The sequence below is a fragment of the Bolinopsis microptera genome, chromosome 4, assembly GCF_026151205.1.
Source record: "Bolinopsis microptera isolate Bmic1 chromosome 4, MBARI_Bmic_1.0, whole genome shotgun sequence".
NCBI lineage: Eukaryota > Metazoa > Ctenophora > Tentaculata > Lobata > Bolinopsidae > Bolinopsis > Bolinopsis microptera.
The window spans coordinates 14,516,880-14,538,200 of record NC_087075.1 but is presented as its reverse complement, the minus strand read 5'-3'; the positions used below and the strand labels follow the sequence as shown (position 1 = coordinate 14,538,200).

The 21,321-nt window shown below is 37.8% G+C and overlaps 5 protein-coding genes across 8 annotated transcripts in view; 4 read left to right on the top strand and 1 right to left on the bottom strand.

Annotated features, from left to right (window-relative positions):
* The window catches only part of LOC134814516 (glycine N-methyltransferase-like), an 84,080-nt gene that overhangs the window by 11,998 nt on the left and 50,761 nt on the right, over nucleotides 1-21,321 (top strand). The window contains exons 5-7 of one of the 4 annotated variants that reach the window (XR_010160174.1): nucleotides 6,293-6,360; nucleotides 6,599-6,903; nucleotides 7,067-7,796. The exons of 1 other annotated variant lie outside the window; for it this stretch is intronic. Coding sequence is in view for 1 of the 3 variants with exons in the window: in XM_063822673.1 (XP_063678743.1) it covers nucleotides 6,293-6,360; nucleotides 6,599-6,840 (310 nt within the window). In the remaining 2 variants the exon portion in view is untranslated. Of the gene's footprint in view, nucleotides 1-6,292; nucleotides 6,361-6,598; nucleotides 7,797-13,639; nucleotides 13,651-21,321 lie in introns of those variants that run through there. 2 more of the 4 variants (XM_063822673.1, XM_063822671.1) reach the window with 2 other exon arrangements.
* On the top strand, nucleotides 1,088-3,278 carry LOC134814518 (protein white-like). Its single transcript, XM_063822675.1, has one exon. The coding sequence runs from the start codon at nucleotides 1,102-1,104 to the stop codon at nucleotides 2,998-3,000; it is 1,899 nt and encodes a 632-aa protein (XP_063678745.1). The 5' UTR covers nucleotides 1,088-1,101; the 3' UTR covers nucleotides 3,001-3,278.
* Nucleotides 3,462-5,514, top strand: LOC134814517 (protein white-like). The gene has a single exon (XM_063822674.1). It carries the CDS (start codon nucleotides 3,475-3,477, stop codon nucleotides 5,386-5,388), a length of 1,914 nt encoding a protein of 637 aa, XP_063678744.1. The 5' UTR covers nucleotides 3,462-3,474; the 3' UTR covers nucleotides 5,389-5,514.
* LOC134814455 (uncharacterized) lies at nucleotides 9,388-11,667 on the top strand. The gene is made up of 5 exons (XM_063822575.1): nucleotides 9,388-9,667; nucleotides 10,455-10,524; nucleotides 10,830-10,859; nucleotides 11,059-11,106; nucleotides 11,331-11,667. The coding sequence occupies exons 1-5, from the start codon at nucleotides 9,554-9,556 to the stop codon at nucleotides 11,510-11,512; spliced, it is 444 nt and encodes a 147-aa protein (XP_063678645.1). The 5' UTR covers nucleotides 9,388-9,553; the 3' UTR covers nucleotides 11,513-11,667.
* Nucleotides 17,791-18,747, bottom strand: LOC134813835 (procathepsin L-like). The gene has a single exon (XM_063821714.1). It carries the CDS (start codon nucleotides 18,745-18,747, stop codon nucleotides 17,791-17,793), a length of 957 nt encoding a protein of 318 aa, XP_063677784.1.

Below are 21,321 nucleotides of genomic sequence, written 5' to 3'. Positions count from 1 at the left end.
GTGTAATATGATCCTTCGGAAATCCGCAAATCTATATCTAATGGGCAAAACGTTCTAGAACGTTCCTAGAACACATTACATACTCATTGAACTACAGCATATTTAAGAAATATGTCCATTACATTCTCCACGTCCTAGCGATCCGAATCAAATTATATATTTTCCTAGAAATAACATCGAAAGTTGTGCTACCCCCATATTCCTCACATTTTTCTATTACATCTAGCACATGAACCTGGCTAATGGCTATGTGGTTGTGTAAATTAATTCAGTTAACTTGGCATTGATTTAATTTCTCATCACACAGGTAACTCTCCTATATTTGTGATATTATGTGTTAAGACGTTTTTAAAAGCTTTTAATAGTTTAATATTACATTTCAGCTAGTTATTTGTTAGCGAACTAGCTAATAGGCTAAGCTTGTGTAATCTACACTCCTGTATCTATTTAAATACTCTACAGTTGCATTCAAGTCAACATATTTCACGATAAATATGTATCCTTCTCGAATTTTGACCTCTAAATATTAATTATTCCTAAAACAAAACCAGAATAATTGCAAGAACGGCAAATTAACACTTCTAGAATTACCTTACTTAATTATTAACCAAAATTAAGTTATGTCCTTTACACGACGTCTTCTTAGCTGTGTTTTTAAGATTTGTTCCTTTGTTCTTCGGGATTTTGTTTGTCTTCTTTTGTACGAATTTTATCTGTATGCGCTTTATTTCCGTGCAATTAATTTGCGAAGGTTAACTTTTCTTGGGTAAAACTAACTGATGATAACTTGAAGTTGCTGCGAACGTTTTATTTATAGTTCACTTCAAATGATATCCACATTTCAGTTAGAATAATAGCATTTAACTCATTCTATCCACATTCCCCTTTCAACTTTTGATTTATCGCTTATTTGTAAGTGATTTCCAAACGCTAGTGTAATTTTGACACAATAGCTATGTGTAAAAGTTTTACACATAGCTGTTGTGTCAAAAAATAGTAAAACTAAAAAATGATTACGTAACGACCCCTGTTAAGTGATATTATCGGCAATGTTTCTGCAACAGTTTCCTAATATTCATACTACTATTAGCAGAAGAGGATATGGTTTCAGAAGAGAGTTTCAACTTACATCAAACCGAGGTAAATTCATCAACTGAAAAAGGAATTACTATATCACATCCATCTGAAATTCATCTAACCTGGCAAAATTTGACAGTTCTCTCGACGTCCCCTGTTCCTATACAATCTTGTTGTGCGAGAGGCAACGAATCAGACCTAATCCCAAATATCTTACTAAACGAAGTATCTGGAGTTGCTCGACCAGGTGACTTTGTAGCAATACTCGGAGCCAGTGGATCTGGGAAAACCACCCTTTTAAACGCACTGGCGAGCAGACTGCCCAGAAAACTGGAAGTCAGTGGTGATGTTAAATTCAATGGCCTAACAATTCCAGAAGATAAGATCAAAGATTTGTCAGGATATGTAGGACAAGATGATACCTTCGTCGCTTCAATGACAGTATGTGAAGTTATCTTCTTTTATGCAAGCTTAAAGCTAGATCCACTTATACCAAGGAAAGAAAAAGAGCTTATGGCACTTGAAGCTCTTCAAAAGGTTGGGTTGAGCAAAATAAAGAACAGTTTTGTAGGTGACGTTGACCGGCCAGGTATTTCAGGAGGAGAGAAAAAAAGGTTAGCTGTGGCAACTCAACTTATTTTTGGGGCTTCACTTTTATTCTTAGATGAGGTGACCAGTGGACTAGACAGTTTCATGGCAGAAAGCGTAATCAAAATAATGAAAGATCTGGCTGAATCTGGCTGCACAATATTGTGCACTATCCATCAGCCTTCGTCTGTTCTTTACGACTTCTTTGATAAAGTTTGTCTGTTATCGGAAGGTAAAATAGCATTTTTTGGCAGCCACACTGATGCTCTGACACACTTTGAAGAAGCTGGATACTCATGTCCTCCGTACCACTGTCCAGCCGATCACTTCATCTACACTCTTGCTATAAAATCTGACGACGAGGTCAAATGTAGAGAAAGATGTGCCGACATCGTACAATCTTACGAGAGATCGAAATTCTACAAAAAAGTCATCACTGACATTGAGTCAATTTCAAAGTATCCCAACAATATTAACAACAAAGATGTAACTACCACACATAAAGCTACAACATGGGGTCAGTTTTCGGAGAACCTCTGCAGAAGTGTAAGAGAGATGAAAAGGAATCCCAAATATGCCCGAGGAAGATTTATTTCGGATATTCTTGCTATCGTTTTCTTGGGATTTTTCTACTTTAACACAAGCAATAACATTGATACGGTCAAGGTGGATAAAGGTGGCGTTATTTTCATTTTAGTGTTGGTCTATGCAGTAAGGTCTATAGGTTGCTCTGCACTCAAAATCCCATTGGAATTCCCCGTCATCAGGAGAGAATATAAAAATGGACTATACTCAACCCTGTCTTATTTCCTTTCGGTTGTGTTCTGTGAGTACCTGTTCGTCATTCCGTCTCTTCTCGTTGAACTAGCTATCTTCTACTTCGTGGTAGGTTTAAGAGCGGATCTACAGGCATTTTTCACCGCCTATGCTTGTTTGCTTCTCCTAACCTGGACATCTAATGGTATAGGTTGGTTGATAGGAGTAGCGGCAGAAAATCCAAAGGTAGCCGGTGCAATTCCTGCAGCATTCACTGCACCATTCATTTACCTTGGAGGCTTTCTGAAGGATGATGACGGGGTTGGGGTTCACCTCTTTGTTTTTAAATACCTGTCCTGGATAAGATATGGATATCACACCTTGATGGTCAATGAATTCAAAGATCTAACACTGGACTGTGGTGATGAAGAATGTCCATATAATGGCACAACTGTTTTACTTGAAATGGGGATTAACCCAAGTGAGGTGTGGTGGCCCAATATGGTTTGCAATTTTGTTATTGGACTTGGATGCAATCTGTTAACCTGTTTACTTCTTCCTTACAAGACTGCTCGGTAACAAACTATGGTCAATGAATGATGGCTTAAAGTTTCGCTAAAATCCCGTTCAGCGAGCCATGCATGATCATAAAGTTATCAACACTATATTTCAAACCATGGATCCATATAAATTTTATTTGGCTTTGAAATTGAGTAAACAAAGAATCTCTTAAAATACAGTTTTGATGTGCTAAACCTTTGTTCGGTGACATAAAACTAACGATAAATTTATTCTTATAAAACGATTTAACACAAATTTTTGATAATTATTTTTCTCCAGAAATTCCTGAAAACTTTACTTATCTTATTGGCTCAACAGCATTTAAGAATTCTACACTACATTCGCTGATAATCACGTCTTATTTTTAATAATATCAGTTAACTTCCTTCATTGCTTTTCATTTATCTCAATCTGTAACTTAGATAGTTTTAAGTGATATTATCGGCAACCTGTTTTCTTATAACACTTTTTGCAGGAGAGTAGATTATCGATATGGTTTCAGAAGAGAGTTTAAAGTTAGATCGAACCGAAGGAATATCATCACCTGACAAGAGCAAGAATAGATCCCATTCTTCTGAAATTCATCTAACTAACCCCTCTGAAATTCATCTAACCTGGAAAAACTTGTCAGTTTTTTCCCCTCTATCTGTAGGGTTCAGTTGTATGCGAAACAAAAAGTCAGACCTAATCCCAAATATCTTACTAAACGAAGTATCTGGAGTTGCTCGACCAGGTGACTTTGTAGCAATACTCGGAGCCAGTGGATCTGGGAAAACCACGCTTTTAAACGCACTGGCGAGCAGACTGCCCAGAAAACTGGAAGTCAGTGGTGATGTTAAATTCAATGGCCTAACAATTCCAGAAGATAAGATCAAAGATTTGTCAGGATATGTAGGACAAGATGATACCTTCGTCGCTTCAATGACAGTATGTGAAGTTATCTTCTTTTATGCAAGCTTAAAGCTAGATCCACTTATACCAAGGAAAGAAAAAGAGCTTATGGCACTTGAAGCTCTTCAAAAGGTTGGTTTGAGCAAAATAAAGAACAGTTTTGTAGGAGACGTTGACCGGCCAGGTATTTCAGGAGGAGAGAAAAAAAGGTTAGCTGTGGCAACTCAATTGATTTTTGGGGCTTCACTTTTATTCTTAGATGAGGTGACTAGTGGACTAGACAGCTTCATGGCAGAAAGCGTAATCAAAATAATGAAAGATCTGGCTGAATCTGGCTGCACAATATTGTGCACTATCCATCAGCCTTCGTCTGTTCTTTACGACTTCTTTGATAAAGTTTGTCTGTTATCGGAAGGTAAAATAGCATTTTTTGGCAGTCACACTGATGCTCTGACACACTTTGAAGAAGCTGGATACACTTGTCCTCCGTACCACTGTCCAGCTGATCACTTCATCTACACTCTTGCTATAAAATCTGACGACGAGGTCAACTGTAGAGAAAGATGTGCCGAAATTGTCCAATCTTACGAGAGATCAACATTCCATACGAAAGTTAACACTGACATTGAATCAACTTCAAAAGCTTTCAAGAATATCAACAACAGCTATATAGAAACAAAACTGAAAGCAAAGTTCTGGGATCAACTTTCAGAAACCTTTCGGCGTAGTCTCACAGAAGGGCTCAGGAATCCTCGGATAACCCGAGCACGCTTTGCAGTTTGTATCATCATATCGTTTATTCTAGGTTTCATCTACTTTGGGACGGACAATGACATCTCCTCAGTTCGTACCAACAAAAGTGGTCTATTCTTTATGTGTGTGCTGTCCTTTACTGCGTCATCAATGAACTTCTCAGCTCTAAGAATTGCACTTGAAATAAACATCATCAAAAGGGAGTACCAAAACGGGTTGTACACGATTTTACCATACTTTATATCGGTTGTGTTACTTGAACTCCTTGCACTCGTCCCCTTTGTGCTCCTTGCTTTGGTCATCTTCTACGTTATGTCTGGTTTGGTGATAAGTGCAGGAGCTTTCTCTACTGCTTTTGTTTCTTTGCTGGTCTCATGTTTCACGTCTTCTGGCATAGGTTGGTTCGTAGGAGTGGCAGCAGAAGATCCAACATCTGCAAAAGCCATTTCAGCGAGTATAGTTCTTCCCTTTATGCCCGTGATGGGACTGTTAAAACACGTGAAAGAAACTGTTTACCTCATTCCCATCAAATACCTGTCCTGGTTAAGATATGGATATCACGCGATGATGATCAATGAGTTCAAAGATCTAACACTGGACTGCGGTGATGAAGAATGTCCATATAATGGCACAACTATTTTACTTGATATGGGGATCAACCCGGGCGACCTGTGGTGGCCCAATATGGCTTGCAATTTTACAATCGGAGTTGTCATCACTGTAATGGCCAGCCTTCTACTTGCGTTCAAGGCTAGACAGTGAAACACTTCTCGTCACATTGGATCTGCATGAAACTGTGTTTGAATGCAATGATTGGAGAGCAATTTAATTTTTGTTAAAAAACCATTTTGTTTAATTTTATCACAAAATATAGTAAAATGGCAACAGATTTAATAATATATAATATACAATGTCGCCCTATACATAGTAAGACATATGGCACACAAAAAGTAATGTAACAGACTATTCCTACCAATCGTTTGATAGATAATTGAACAAACTGTTTTTATTAACAATCGCTAAAGATAACTTCATGCGATAAAATGGAAGAGTTTATTTAAAAAAAACTTAAATCCAACTTTCAAGATGGCTGTTTCACGAAAGTTAATTCACTCTACAAACAGTTAATATGATATAAGAAATGTTTCACCGTCTAGCCTAGGAGGCGTTTATAAATCATTGTAACTTTAAATAATATAACGAACTTTTACAACTCATCATTTGATAGGTGATCAATTTAAGTTTCTTAATTGGTAGTAGCTATAATGATTTATTTTAAATGGGGAAATTTAAGAATTGTCATGTTTCAAAGCCCATGAACGACAAATACCTGGCTGACATAGCTTTGTCTAAACATGCTGCATTTTGTTCTGAGAAGGGAAGATTCAAGGTAGACACTAAAATACCATCATACAGTCACAAACGATGACGTAGTGTAGCCTCGATATGTATATTTACGCGTAGGCTGATATAACACCACGTGGGGTTAATGATAATAATTATCTTCTCTCAACCAATTCACGAACTACCTTATCGGACATTAAAATGAACGCCATACTAGAGTTTCCAATTAATATCTGTTCAAGTAGGTCCGATAAGCCGATAGCCGTAGATAAGCCGTAGTTTTGTAAATCTACTTTCTACCCTGTAACCCGTTTACTTTCAGTTACTGCAATGTGAACGGTGAAAACGACATTCCTATCTGGCAAGCAATTACCAAACTCGATAGACTAGGTATGAGATTATAGAGTTAAACACTTTCAATTTAATATAGCTAATATTGCTTTTAATTATTACTTTAAATCCAATCACAGAGATAAATTAATATTTGGGAGGTAACTTTGAACTTACTGACAAACAACACCAACTCTCTGCAGCAATTATCTGTTGTGTTTAACAATTAATGCTGCTCCCCCCTTTCTCCGTAACAAATGACAAACCATCCCCTGTAACTATGGTAACTCTCCCCCAGGAATGGATACCATAGAATCGCTCAACTCCAACGCATTCCAAACATACCTCTCCAAAACATCCAACACAATCTGTGGACGACGACCCATACTGTTGCTGCTGGCAACGATAGAGGAGCACTCCTCGCGGAACCCAAGTAGTGAAGCCAAGTTCTCTTTCCTGCACTACTCCCAAAGTAGCAGGTGTGTGAAGAAGGGAGATAGTTCCGTCAGCTACGCAAGTGGTGCCTTGACTATTAGTTGAGGGTGGTCTGTGACTATAGTAACTATGGTAACTATGGTATCTATGGTAACTATGGTAACTATGGTAACTATGGTAACTATAGTAACTATGGTAACTATGGTAACTATGGTTACTATGGTAACTATGGTAACTATAGTAACTATGGTAACTATGGTAACTATGGTAACTATAGTAACTATGGTAACTATGGTAACTATGGTTACTATGGTAACTATGGTAACTATAGTAACTATGGTAACTATGGTAACTATGGTTACTATGGTAACTATGGTAACTATGGTTACTATGGTAACTATGGTAACTATGGTCACTATGGTAACTATGGTAAGTTGTGTCTTGACTATTAGTTGAGGATCATGATAATGATATGCTCTGTGACTGAGACTATATTAATAAAGTTTTCCCCCGAGTTGATCATGTTGAATAATCTTGAAAAAGCGTTTTTTCTTCCTGTATCAATATCTTTTCTGGCAACTTATCACAAATTGCGTGACTGTGTGTAGTATTACTTGTGCAAGTCTAGAAATTGTAACTAAAAGTTTTGATGTTTTTAAAAATCTTGGTAATACGGTAGCGTCGTAAATTATTTAAGTTTCAAGTGAAAGGCACATGTTACTTTTATAAATCAGTTTCGATCGCTTCCCCAATTTGAATAACGATTATCGTATTTTGAATTGAATCTTGTATTATGAGTATGATTATAATTATGTATTAACTTATTATTTGACATTATAGGATAGGTTATATACTTGGATAGATTATTTTATATCGGGGAGTTGGCAGTAAGATTAAATTATCGTAAGCCTTAGGAATTTCAATTAACTCTTTAACATAAATTAGGCCTTTGATTTAAATCTCGAATGTCGGTCATGTTTTATTATTATATCAATATGTATTTATCTTTTTATGTAAAATTCTTTTATTATTAGAATTATAATTCGATTTTGAAAACAGAATTACTGCAGCCTAATTTTGTCCTTAATTTTGGGGTCGTTAACATATTACGTAATCAGCCGAGGGGGGGGGGGGGCTCTGAGTTCTGACTAATTCGCTCGCCCAAAAATTTCACGTGACTTTGGTTTTTATGGTTTTGCAGCCGTACAAAACGGTTTTACTTTTACATAAACCCTAATCCCAGGGTTATCCGGTTTCAGGGTTGATACTCAGACGAAGGACAAAACGTGGCCATCTGTTACAATCCTAGCAACGTAGACACGTGGTATCCTAGTAACGTAGCAACGTGTTAATACAAACAATAAGTTAGACACGTAACTTTACACATTAAGTTCACTAACTATATTTCAGATGATCTTACTGCATAATAAAATGAAGTAGGTAAATGTAAGCCTCATCTAAAGACAGTGAAGTGCAAAAATACAAACCAACTTGTAACTGTTAATTTTATAGTTACCTATAATAGAGTTAGTGTCACGTGATACATACCAAAATATACCACGTGGTCCCCCGTGAAGATCACGTGACCTGCACCTGGAACTGTTCTTATACACTCCAACTGTCCGACTGTGCAATATGATCACTCAATATTTCAGGTTTTAATTTAGATCTCGCCAATCTTCATATCTATTGTGTATTGGTTCCAGTCGTTCTTTGATTTGATAATGGAATGTTCAAATGTTCGATTCTATCTACATTTTTATGAGCAGACGTGGGTTGATTCATTTTATAAATCGCTCAGAAAGCTCACTAAAATGTCTGACTTACTTTATACGGAACTTTGTTCGTTGCGATTACATTATTTAACGATATTTTAATGTTTTTACTTTTACCAGTTACCGCCCTTTTTCATGGTCTCAATTATTTACACGAGCATTGTGCCTTTTTGTTAAATGCAGGCACAGTGGTCTTTACACCGTGCCAGGAGCTTTCCTTGAACTGCATGTTGACATGTCGTTCGGAGCTATTCCCCGTGAAGATCACGTGACCTGCACCTGTAACCTGAACCAGCGCACCTGGAACTGTTCTTAATTTCTTATACACTCCAACACTCCAACATTCCAACAGTACAACTGTGTAATATGATCACTCAATATTTCAGGTTTTAATTTAGATCTCGCCAATCTTCACATCTATTGGTTCCAGTAGTTCTTTGATTTGATAATGGAATGTTCAAATGTTCGATTCATGTCTACATTGTTAATGTTATAAGCAGACGTGGGTTGATTCATTAAATAAATCGCTCAGAAAGCTCACTAGCAGCCTCACGAAAATGTCTCTTTTACTTTTATACGGAACTTTGTTCGTTGCGATTACATTATTTAACGATATTTTAATGTTTTTACTTTTACCAGTTACCACCCTTTATCATGTGGTCTCAATTATTTACACGCGCTTAAGGTTTAACTGGTAATTTCTAATAATTGATAAGATCTAGTATCTCCCCTGTTATGTGTCGACGAAGCTATTGAGGGTCCTGACCCAGTAATATTTTAACACCGTTGAGAAGTTGGGTCATGACTCAAATAAGGGAAGCAACTTGCAATTGAAGAATTTAATGATCTAATATGCCATTCTGAACAGTCGAATATGTTTGATCATCGCTCCTATTTATTATTTACTTTGCTAAATCCATATCACGGGAATTTTCGTTGAATTAATATGTACATCTCCTGATAAAACTGAAAAACAACTTAAAAGAAAAAATCAACCCCGAATAGTGGAAAGGCCAAGTAGTAGTACCGAGTAGTGACTAGTGATGGAAAAGTCTATAAACATATTGGGATTTATTGCTGCGGCGGTAGCCACTTTCCTTCTTTTCCTCTGTGTGTGCATATACGGCGTTCATAGTGGCATACTCTTTACTGTCATGGTAAGAAATTACAAATTATTTCATAAATTTAACACGTTGGGTAATAAAAATAGTTTTAGTTAAAAACCAGACATTAGCAGAAATGACTAAAAGTGATGATTTATTAATTAAAGGACATGGTTACCATGGTAACCAAATACTTGCTAATAAACAAATACTTGCTCTTAACCATGGTAACCAAATACTTGATCGTAACCATGGTAACCAAATAGTTGCTCATAACCATGGTAACCAAATATTTGCTCGTAACCATGGTAACCAAATATTTGCTCGTAACCATGGTAACCAAATACTTGCTCGTAACCATGGTAACCAAATACTTGCTTGTAACCATGGTAGCCAAATACTTGCTCGTAACCATGGTAACCAAATATTTGCTCGTAACCATGGTAACCAAATACTTGCTCGTAACCATGGTAACCACATAATTGCTCGTAACCATAGTAACCACATACTTGCTCGTAACCATAGTAACCACATACTTGCTCGTAACCATAGTAACCACATACTTGCTCGTAACCATGGTAACCACATACTTGCTCGTAACCATAGTAATCACATACTTGCTCGTAACCATAGTAACCACATACTTGCTCGTAACCATAGTAACCACATACTTGCTCATAACCATGGTAACCAAATACTTGCTCGTAACCATGGTAACCACATACTTGCTCATAACCATGGTAACCAAATACTTGCTCGTAACCATGGTAGCCACACACTTGCTCGTAACCATGGTAACCAAATACTTGCTCGTAACCATGGTAACCACACACTTGCTCAGATCTTGTTGGCTTTCCTGGCCGGGGGGTTGTGCTCGTTCTTGAGATTGGTTGATGTAGTCAGCTCTACTGGTAAGTCTTATTTTAGTGAATTTATATTCTTTTTCACATCGAGCAGTTATATGTTATATAGAGTAAGGAATTAATAAGCAATGAATTCAAAACATCCCCTAAAATTACTTAGAACGACTACGTAATTCCCGACTATAATTTTACCCTCCATGCTTACTAGCATGTTACACATATGTATGGTACAGTAAAACACCAATTACAATTTATCGGAAACCGATTTACCGCGAATCCCGATTTAACACGGATGTTTCCTTTCCCCCAAACTCCGCTGTAAATCGGGGTTTTACTGTACATATTCTTTTCAGGTATGATGACGCTAGGATTTCTTAAAGATAGTAAGTTAAGATAAGCCTAAATTTATAGTATCTACGCTATATTTGTTTATTAGTATGTAAAATTAAACACAAACACTGAATGTCATTGAATGTCATTCATTTTGAGTCACACTATTTTCGATGTTGACATGTGTTTATCAAATTCACTCGACTATTCACTCGACTATTCACTCGACTATTCACCTACAATAATTTTCAGACAGAAAGCTATTCGTCTTATTGATTCTCGGCGCCGGACTTATCTCGGGTTAGTAAGACAGATTTAAAATAAATAAACTTTGACGGGTAGTCTATTTCTGAGATTGTTAGTCTATCGGATTCATTAACATTTCACATTTTCCACATAAACGATAAATTTCCGGGGACGAAATGACCTAGTTTCCACCATTTCCACAATATAAACATTGTTAATCTAACTATTATTATTTAACTATATTATCTAACTAAGCTAACTATTATTAATCTTTTCAGGCGGACTCACTTTAATCGCATTCATCTGGTGGACTATAATAGCTGCCAGTCATGATGAGGTATTTTTGTATGGTGAATTTCTGATTCCCTACGTGTGTGTTATCCTCTCTGGAATTGCTGGTCTTGCTAATGTTCTCTTGGGATTCCTTCAATTCCGCAACCCAAGTGTACCAGCAAGTTAGAAATAGAAAGGACATGGTAACCAGGGTGGTCAAACACTTGCTCATAACCATGGTAACAAAATGCTCAAGTGCACCAGCGAGTTAGTTAAGCAGTGCTACTGCCGAACATTTGTTTGTGTTCAATTTTCATTACTTTATTACAGCGATTAAGTAGATTAAGTTTATTTCAGTAAATTAAGTTCATAACAGTATATTATATTTGACCAAAACCCATAATCATGGGTAGAGTGGACCGCTGCCAGTGTCTCTCTTTCCCAAACAAAAGGAAATGATATTAATTTGATTGACCGTTCTCAAATGCAAAATGATACCGAGAATGAAATCGGTCGCTCGCTTTTCCCATTCATTCACGGCTTACGAATTGTAATAAGTTTCGATTGATTAGGTACATCAATCAGATGCTGTAAAAATCTCTTTGGGTTGCGTTCGGGTCGATACCTAGTATTTCGGGGTAAGGGTGGTAGTTATTACTTATTGAATTAGCTGAAGTTTATTGAATCTTTATTGCTGAGTACAGCTGCCTTTGGGTAGTTCTTCTTAATCTATTACAATTGTAAATGAATGGGAAAAGCGAGCGACCGATTTCATTCTCGGTATCATTTTGCATTTGAGAACGGTCAATCAAATTAATATCATTTCCTTTTGTTTGGGAAAGAGAGACACTGGCAGCGGTCCACTCTACCCATGATTATGGGTTTTGGTCAAATATCATCTCTTTTTGATTATAATGTCACTGTCAGGGTACTTTATAAAGTCGAAATATAAACTGATATCTTCATTAATAAGGAGGAAGTTTCAACAATTTCGAAATTTTTCCTTTAAAAACATTTCCTTGTGTTTAGGTAAGCATATCGGTCGATCACTGACTGAATATGCCACTTAATACTCATTCAAGTTGGCATTAAATTCATTTATAATGACATTAAACTGTCGTGGCAAAGCAGAATTTGTTGGAAATCACAAATGAGCAAAATTCTCACCTTTCGCACGTGCAAACTTTGAGCGGACGTTGCGTGCGCATCCAATATTGAATCGCCGTAAAATTTTGCATGTAATTGTTGTATATATAGCTTGATAAGCATGCAAAGTTTCAAAGTATTTCAAGAAGAACTGTAATCACAACGGCACTCTAAAGTTGACAGAAAATGACGAAAACAGCAATTTTCAGTGATTTTAGCAATTTTCTATCAATTTGGGCGTGTCCCCACGTGTGCAACTTTTCGATTTTTAACTTTAAAACTAGCCTAATGCACAATTTATATCTATAGGAAGCAGAACTGAGCTCCACAACCCAAGGCATGGCCCAACACCAGAGAATACTAAATCGCAAAATTGACGTTTTTATAAAATAATTCTTCAAAAAAGCACAAACTTCAATGACGAATATCTTTATGAAGGAGCAAGCTAGAAAAACTTTCCGGTAGATTTTCAGAATGCTTGAACAATTATCTAAGATGAAAATATCCTCAGATTTTGAATAAAATTACTTTTTAATGGTGTTAAATCATTTTTTCCTTTTCACCCTTTTGAAAAAAGGCAATAGTGAAAGGTTACAAATGGAGGTTTTTGCAGAAAAACGTGGATTTTGGAGATAGCAGTAGGCGGGTCTGAATATGATGTCATTCCGTCCGTTACCGTGCAACGAAAAAGTTGCGCGCGCGAGGATTGCTTGCGGAGATGTGATGTATAGATAGCCTGTGATCTATGAATGCGCGGCGCGACTGTGTTTTAATGTATATGATGCATGTAATGTATAATATTACTATTAGGCAATACGCCCAATTTGTACGTGGCACGCGTAGTGTATTGATGTGTACACGAGTATAGTTTACCTTTGCTGATAATTTCTTGAATTACAGATACAAGTTAAGTTCTACGGCAATTGAACTGAATTTCAAGTGTTTCCCGTATTTGATGCATAATTTATCAATATTATTATCATATCATGAAGATTGAAGTGAGCTGATTGGAGCTTATACTTAAATTTAAAGTAAATGTGAAATGGAAATCTAGCGTCCGCCAAAACGAAACAACGGGCGCAATTCTTGTTAAAAGTTATTACTTTGTCAAAAATCAAGTTTTAAAAACGGTTTACTTGATGACGTCATCAAGGGGTGTTCATGACGTCAAATAATTTGTTTATACAATGTAAACTAAAGTGTAAACAATTATTTTCAAGACCTGTGGTCGGAAATGGCTGTATCTTTTATAACTTTTGAATCTATGGACAATTAAATACAGGCTACAATTGACTGGCAAAGCGTCTATCCCTGAATATATATGTATATATGTATATATATAGATAGATATCACGACAATCTGTCGTAAAACAGGGGTTCTAGAAAACCCACTTCCCGATGTTCCTGAAACCTGAAACTTTTTTTGCAGTCGATTTGGTCAACGTCTAGACGCCCTGAAAAATTTCAGATCTCTAACTCGATTTTAACATGGTTTTTAAGGCACCTGAATATGGCGATTTTGGGTTTTTTACCGAATTTCGTATAACAGTGCTGGCGAGTATTTTATGCAAATTTCTTAAAAATCTCAACATAACTATTTTTTATTCCTGTCATCTTTGACATCAAATTAGAATGTTTTGAACTAAAAATAAATCTGCTGAACGACTTCCGATGAGTCTTAATGCCTGAAAAACTCCTGCCGGAGGCGGCGGCCTTCGGCCGCCGCCTCCGGCCGGAGTGCACGCTTCGCGTGCACGAAAGAGGCTTGTAACGTGTACCAAAGGGGGTATAATAGTAAAGGGGGTATAATAGTAAAGGGGGTATAATAGTAAAGGGGGTACATAGTATACCCACAATAAATGCACCGGTCGTGCTTGCCAGCACTGTGATTCATATAAAATTCATATCATTATCAGTAGAATCAGTTTAAAGATTTATTTCATATGTATTATATGGCTCTTACTAAATCGCTCGCCCAAACCATGCCAACAATTTCAACTTTTGCGCCAATGCCATAAGAGACACTGCTGCTTTCTTCCTCCGAGAAGCAAAGTGTAAAGACGTAATTAGGATAGAACCAGCACTCCTGACAGTCAAACCAATTTTGCAATTTATCCAATGCGAAAATTACCAGTAAAATGAAAAAAGTTTGGGCGAGCGATTTAGTGAGCGCGGATAATCATTACCTGAGGACCCCAGGCTATTATGTTCATTAATATAGATTTAATATAGATTTGGCGGAATGACAGGCTGAGCGCGGCCCAGTAAGGATAATCATAGAGAATGTGTAGTATAGGCTTACCTTCCATATTAATATAAAGTTGGTTTCATTCAAAAATATTAATATTTTACCAATTTATGGGCAAAAATCGATCAAATTTGGTGCGTATGCCTAAATATGGGCATATGGTTTTTGGCTCATAACTCAGTCATTTTTTTGTTTTTGTCCAATCTTGATGAAAATTCATATACTTGGATTTAGACGAAGTGAACCTTTATTTTTCCGGTAAACTTCTGTTTGCCTACGGTGTTTGTTATTCTCTCTGGAATTGCTGGTCTTACTAATGTTCTCTTGGGATTCCTTCAATTCCGCAAGTCAAGTGTGCCAGCAAGTTAGAAAGGACATGGTAACCAGGCCAGGGTGGTCAAACTCAAACAATTGCTCATAACCATGGTAACCAAATGCTCAAGTGCACCAGCGAGTTAGTTAAGCAGTGCTACTAGTACTGCCGAACATTTGTTTGTGTTCAATTTTCATTACTTTATTACAGCGATTAAGTAGATTAAGTTTAATTCAGTAAATTTATAGTTCATAACAGTATATATTCATGAGTTATGATCCAAATACCATATGCTCAATATTTACCTAACTGTTGATTCTGCGTTTAAATAATCCCAAAAAATGAACAAAATCGCCCATATCTCAGTTCGCAATATTCGCGAAACTGAATCAACGTAGAATTCCATGATAACCTTAATTTTCAAAGTGGAATTTTGAGTTAGGCCTTTAAACAATTTCCAAGCGTTTCAGTTTACTCAAGTTTCAATACCGTTGGCAAGGATGAAACACAATGTTCCTTCAGTAATAGCGCCAAGAAGAGAGCTCGTAGAACACGTGACCAGTATATTGAAGCTAATCACAGAGCTTAAAGTTAACACGTGACCACTCATGTCACGCGACCTCTACGATATAATTATATTTATATTTATATATATACATATATATATATAGAGAGAAAGAGCGAGAGAGAGAGAGAGAGAGAGAGAGAGAGAGAGAGAGAGAGAGAGAGAGAGAGAGAGAGAGATAGAGAGAGATAGAGATAGAGATAGAGATAGAGATAGAGATAGAGATAGAGATAGAGATAGAGATAGAGATAGAGATAGAGATAGAGATAGAGATAGAGATAGAGATAGAGATAGAGATAGAGATAGAGATAGAGATAGAGATAGAGATAGAGATAGAGATAGAGATAGAGATAGAGATAGAGATAGAGATAGAGATAGAGATAGAGATAGAGATAGAGATAGAAATAGAGATAGAGATAGAGATAGAGATAGAGATAGAAATAGAGATAGAGATAGAGATAGAGATAGAGATAGAGATAGAGATAGAGATAGAGATAGAGATAGAGGGATAGATAGAGAGAGAGATAGAGAGAGAGAGATAGATAGAGAGAGAGATAGATAGAGAGAGAGAGAGAGAGAGAGAGAGAGAGAGAGAGAGAGATAGAGATAGAGATAGAGATAGAGATAGAGATAGAGATAGAGATAGAGATAGAGAGAGAGAGAGAGAGAGAGAGAGAGAGAGAGAGAGAGAGAGAGAGAGAGAGAGAGAGAGAGAGAGAGAGAGAGAGAGAGAGAGAGAGAGAGAGAGAGAGAGAGAGAGAGAGAGAGAGAGAGAGAGAGAGAGAGAGAGAGAGAGAGAGAGAGAGAGAGAGAGAGAGAGAGAGAGAGAGAGTATTTTCCAAAATTTCAAGTTGATTGTTCAAAATTAAGCTGAGTTATCATAAAATGACCATTTTAAAATCTGGCGAATACATGATTTCGACACTGAATTAATTGCCTGTTGTGTTCACATCCACCGCTTGATTGATTATAAAACCATCGAAGACGAAGATAATCTATTATCTTCCATTCACTCTCTAACAATTCTATTCGTCTACTTGAAGAAAAAGAATGGCGAAGTCTCTACCGGACTACCGGCCACCCTCAGCTTTCACACCAGCGGATCCTGGATCTTTCCAACAGGGCTAATCATCAGTTCCAAGACCGTGATTTCCAGAAGAGGCTGGATTAATTCGCTATTACAAACACCTTTATCTTCAAACAAAATGCTCATCCTTTAACTCTTAGGACGAAATCTGGCCGGTACGAGGCTAACTGGCCACATCAACGGATACGTCAACACTCAACTGATCGTAGAATACAATCAATTGTCCTGGGACTATACTAAGCTGGATATGAAGTCGTGCTGTATGATTATTTGATTTTAAGCATCCTAAAACTTGGTGTTTTGAAATTATTAGATCGTCATTTCCCCAACATGTTTGGTACCGCCTAATGAGGCCTATCGTTGCACGCTAGCGACTAGCTCCTGATGAGATTACTGATTGAGTGACGAACTGACGAGATCACTGATTATATATTCAATATTATATTATCACTGATTACATATATTATTATAATTAGGTGCTGAGATCACGTGTACGTATCCACCAGATTTTAAAATAGTCATAACTCGGTTAAATTTAAAACAATCAAGTTGACATTTTGGGAAAAGTTTTCAATTATCAAACCAAAAGTGTATAAAAAATGTGAGTTCCTAGCTCAAAGCGTTCTCATTTTATGACGACGAATACAATCATTGTGAAAAACAGGGAGTGCGTGCCACCGCCCACCAGCCACCCACCTACTGTAATCGATAAAATCTTACATAAAATTCTGACATGAATTACGTGAGTTATCAAAGGGTTGCGTAATGAGTGTGGACAGTTATTTATGGGCCACACTGTACTTTATTTTTATAATAAGTTCAAATATAAAAATTCGCACATGATATGGACTGACGATATCAATCCCTCGTATGGCTCCACGTACCTAGGCACTACTAGTTACCGAAACAAGCACACAAATTTAATGTCATACACGACCAAATATTGTTCAAGGAAGCGTCTTGAACACTGGATGCCTCACTGCTCGGTACCCAATTTTTCAGTGCATATTTTTCCCTACTAGGCTATAAACAAAACAAGGTTTAAATGCAGTGTTACTTGTCAAATGATACAAATGAAATTGTAAACATCAAGAAGTGGTTGAGATCTAGCACATGTGTTCGTGTCGGCACACACCATCAGAACATCTAATGGTGCCGCTGGGGCACTCTCCATCATCTCCATCATCTCCACACAATTTACAAGTCTTCCGGCAGTACTTCTTAACTATGGCGACCCAGTTACTCTCCCGCCTGGTGCACCAATTGAGCTGACAGTTGGTTGCCACGTCTTTGCAGTTTGGGTCAGGTTTAGGGTTTGGGTTATCATCATCGTTTTCAGAAGGTTTGTAGTCGGTGGCTTTATCAGAAGGAGTGTTGTCAGACTGTCCGGTTGTATCAAGGTTGGGGTAGCTGCTGTACTTGAAGAGGCCGCAATTGGAGGGGTAGCCTCGAGAGAACTTCACGAATCCGCTTTCTCCCCATTTTGATCCCCAAGAGTTCTTTACCAGGACGAATTTCGGCGTGTATCCTACAGCTGTGACGGCGTGGTTTGGTCTCCCGGTGCATGTTGTGTCTTGGATGATGCCTTCTCGGTACTGTTGGAAGTAACTTGTCACTTCGAAAGCGACGGACAAAGAGCCTGTTGTAAGGGCTTCAATGTTTGCGGCCTCAGTTGGGCTAACCCTGGTGTAGCCGACAATTTTAGCAGCCACCATAGCGTCAGGTTTCGAACTTCCTTTGCAACTACCATCCTTTTGAGTGTATCCGTAGTCAGCAGTTGAAGCCAACCTTCCACCGTTCTTCTTGGAGTAGTCGTAACAGTTATCAGGCCATCCACCGTTGCAACCATTCCTCTGTCCCTCGTAGACACAGTCCAGGTATTCCTGCTCTGCGAAGTTCCTCAGTTTACCAGACACTTCGTGATACCTTGTCTCCAAACCTCCTACTGCTCCAAACGTCCAGCAAGATCCACAGCTTCCTTGGTTCTTTACTGCTGTAACCTTACCGTCATTGGTCCAAAGTTTCTTTTCGGGGGGACTAGATAAAGAAGAGGCAACGTGCATAGGGTTCTCATCATGTCCAGTAACGTTCAGTCCAAAAGTACTGTTGCTTCTCATCTTCAGTCAGCGCAGAGAAGAAGTTGAGGCCAAATACAGCAGAACCTCCCTCCTCGTTAGCTTGAGCTACCAGCTGAGCATTGGATCGGAAGAGTCGGAACCTCATTCGGTCTTCAGATGCAAGGAACTTGAGGTGCTCCTGGGATTTGAAATCCCCGTAGAGCTCGAGGGTCATTTTGGGGGATCGGAGGATACCACGAAGGACATCTTCAGCAGCGAGAGAGGCAGCCACCAGGCAGATAACTAGAAAGATCTTCATGTTGATTGTTGATTGTTCAAAGTGAGGATGCTGTGGTGATGGCTCTATTTTATACAATTTCAGAACAATGCTGCCACCAGATGTGACAGAGCGAAAAATCACTCTCCCTGTAAAACAATGAAAATATTTGAGAAGGAGGGTATTTAATTGCTTTTGCAATTTAGTTAGCCACAAACTTGACATTTGTAATGTAATTTTTCATGACGCCGAAGTTTTCACAGATGGGGAAACCGCGAGTACAAATTTAAAACAAAGGAGTAAAGGATTCTGAATTTCGAAATGTTGTCAATTTACCAGCTGGTTACTTAATAAATTCATTAGTGACTTGGGGAAACTCTGAATCAGTGCAGGTCCACTATTTTCAAACGGAGTATTATAATTTATAGTCTTACTGGGCGGCGCTCAGCCTGTTATTCCGCCGAATCTCTATTCGGTTATTATGTTTATGAACATAATATTAATAGCCTGGGTTCCCCAGGTAATATAATTTATAGCCATAATACTAGTACTACTGAGCTTTTTATGTTTTATACGTTAATATGTAGGATAGAATTAAAAACAATACCATACCATTTATTGAAATATTGAGTTTTATATTCATGAGTTTTATAGTTTGGCTAATTCCAAAAAATGACATCTTCATGAAAGCAGGCTCCTCGGTCTTCCCTCTGCACGCATTCGTTTCACTTCTATCTCGCGAACCATAGATCAGCAACCTAGGGGTAACTGTACATGTAAGGCAGCATCTCACATACCCGGCCATGCATTTGTAATTTAGCATTTGGGCATTTAATCAAAGCAAATCTCTCCCAACTAATTTAGGTTCGGTAGTTAAGTCACAGGGGGGTCTGAAACCAGGTTTTCGATCAAACGCTGCCATTTATAGTCAAACTTCGCCAAAATGCAAAAGCAATTAACCTCATGATACAGTTGCTCTCGTCCAATGAAATCGCTGCATTTTGCAAGTCATTATGCATAATTTGACCAAAACCCATAATTTGCTCTATCCAGAGCCCTTGCGCTTGCAGTAGCGCGCGCCCGCCTAACGTGAAACAAGCGCGCCCGAAGTGGCGCGAAAGCACATGGTTAGGTGAACCCATAATCATGGGTAGAGTGAACCGCTGCCAGTGTCTCTCTTTTCCAAACAAAAGGAAAAGATACTCATTTGAATAACCGTCCGCAAATGCAAATTGATACCGAGAATGAAATCGGTCGCTCGCTTTTCCCATTCAACAAGCTTTATTCATTATTACAATTCGTAAGCCGTAATCACGTAATCAAGACAGTTTTTCGCCAATATCTGGCCAGGGGAGTATTTTATTTTTAACCCTACGCGTCATGGGCCGGTGATTCGGAATCGAATCAGCTTCCAAAAATACATTGATTCAAGTTCAAAGTTGGTTTCAACCATATGCATGCCGTGGGTCCATTTAAAAAAATCTCGAAGATCGACGCGACTTTACTGGGCAGCGATCAGCTTGTCATTCCGCCTAATCTCTAATATCTTTATTGTTTATGTATATGAACATGATAGCCTTAGGTCCCCAGGTAAAGATCGACTGTTATGTAAATAGTAGAGCTTGATTTAGCACGCTCAGATTCAGAATCAGCGTTTTCATCGCAATGTAACATGTAGTAGAGGCTCTTACGGGCAAAAATACGTGTATTCTGCTACGAGTTTAGAGACCTAACCGCTAATTAGACACAATAGTATGATGTCTAAGGATCGATAATATGTTAAGAAATATAAATTTGGCTTTATTAGTCACGTGCTATACCAATGCGCGTTTTAAACTTTGACAGTCTATTACTCTAAGGCAAATAGAGTAATCATATTCATATTTTGTCAGCAATAAGATCACATTATTTTCTATTTGGTATGAAAATATGAGCTAGAACGGACATAATCTCGCTGAGTTATAGCTGTTTGAAATTTATGATGAACGCGCGGGTGCCAATTGATAACAACTAAATGCTTTTGCGCGTAGTGCGCGTCTAAAATTTGGCAAAAACGCTTGCGGGGTGACAATATTCAAACTTCGATAAAGTATATGAAGTGGGTACTTCTCAGAAAGGAAAAATTTAGGCAAACACGATGTGACTATTTTTGGGTTGATGTAATACAACTGCAAAAAATTATTCAAACTTCAAGCAAAAAAGTCAAAATTTTTACCACTTTTTTGGATTTTTACCTGCGCTAAAATAGAGGGATTTGTTTTATTTTTATACCATCTTGTGCGGCTGTCTTTTAGCTATCTTTG

What these genes read in the sequence shown, in the direction of transcription:
- LOC134814518 (XM_063822675.1), top strand. Translation starts at nt 1,102, where the DNA reads ATGGTTTCAGAAGAGAGTTTCAACTTACATCAAACCGAGGTAAATTCA.
- LOC134814517 (XM_063822674.1), top strand. Translation starts at nt 3,475, where the DNA reads ATGGTTTCAGAAGAGAGTTTAAAGTTAGATCGAACCGAAGGAATATCA.
- LOC134813835 (XM_063821714.1), bottom strand. Translation starts at nt 18,747, where the DNA reads ATGCACGTTGCCTCTTCTTTATCTAGTCCCCCCGAAAAGAAACTTTGG.
- LOC134814455 (XM_063822575.1), top strand. Translation starts at nt 9,554, where the DNA reads ATGGAAAAGTCTATAAACATATTGGGATTTATTGCTGCGGCGGTAGCC. An exon ending in GCATACTCTTTACTGTCATG is followed by an intron (nt 9,668 to 10,454) that starts GTAAGAAATTAC and finishes ACACTTGCTCAG; the next exon opens with ATCTTGTTGGCTTTCCTGGC. An exon ending in CGGCGCCGGACTTATCTCGG is followed by an intron (nt 11,107 to 11,330) that starts GTTAGTAAGACA and finishes TAATCTTTTCAG; the next exon opens with GCGGACTCACTTTAATCGCA.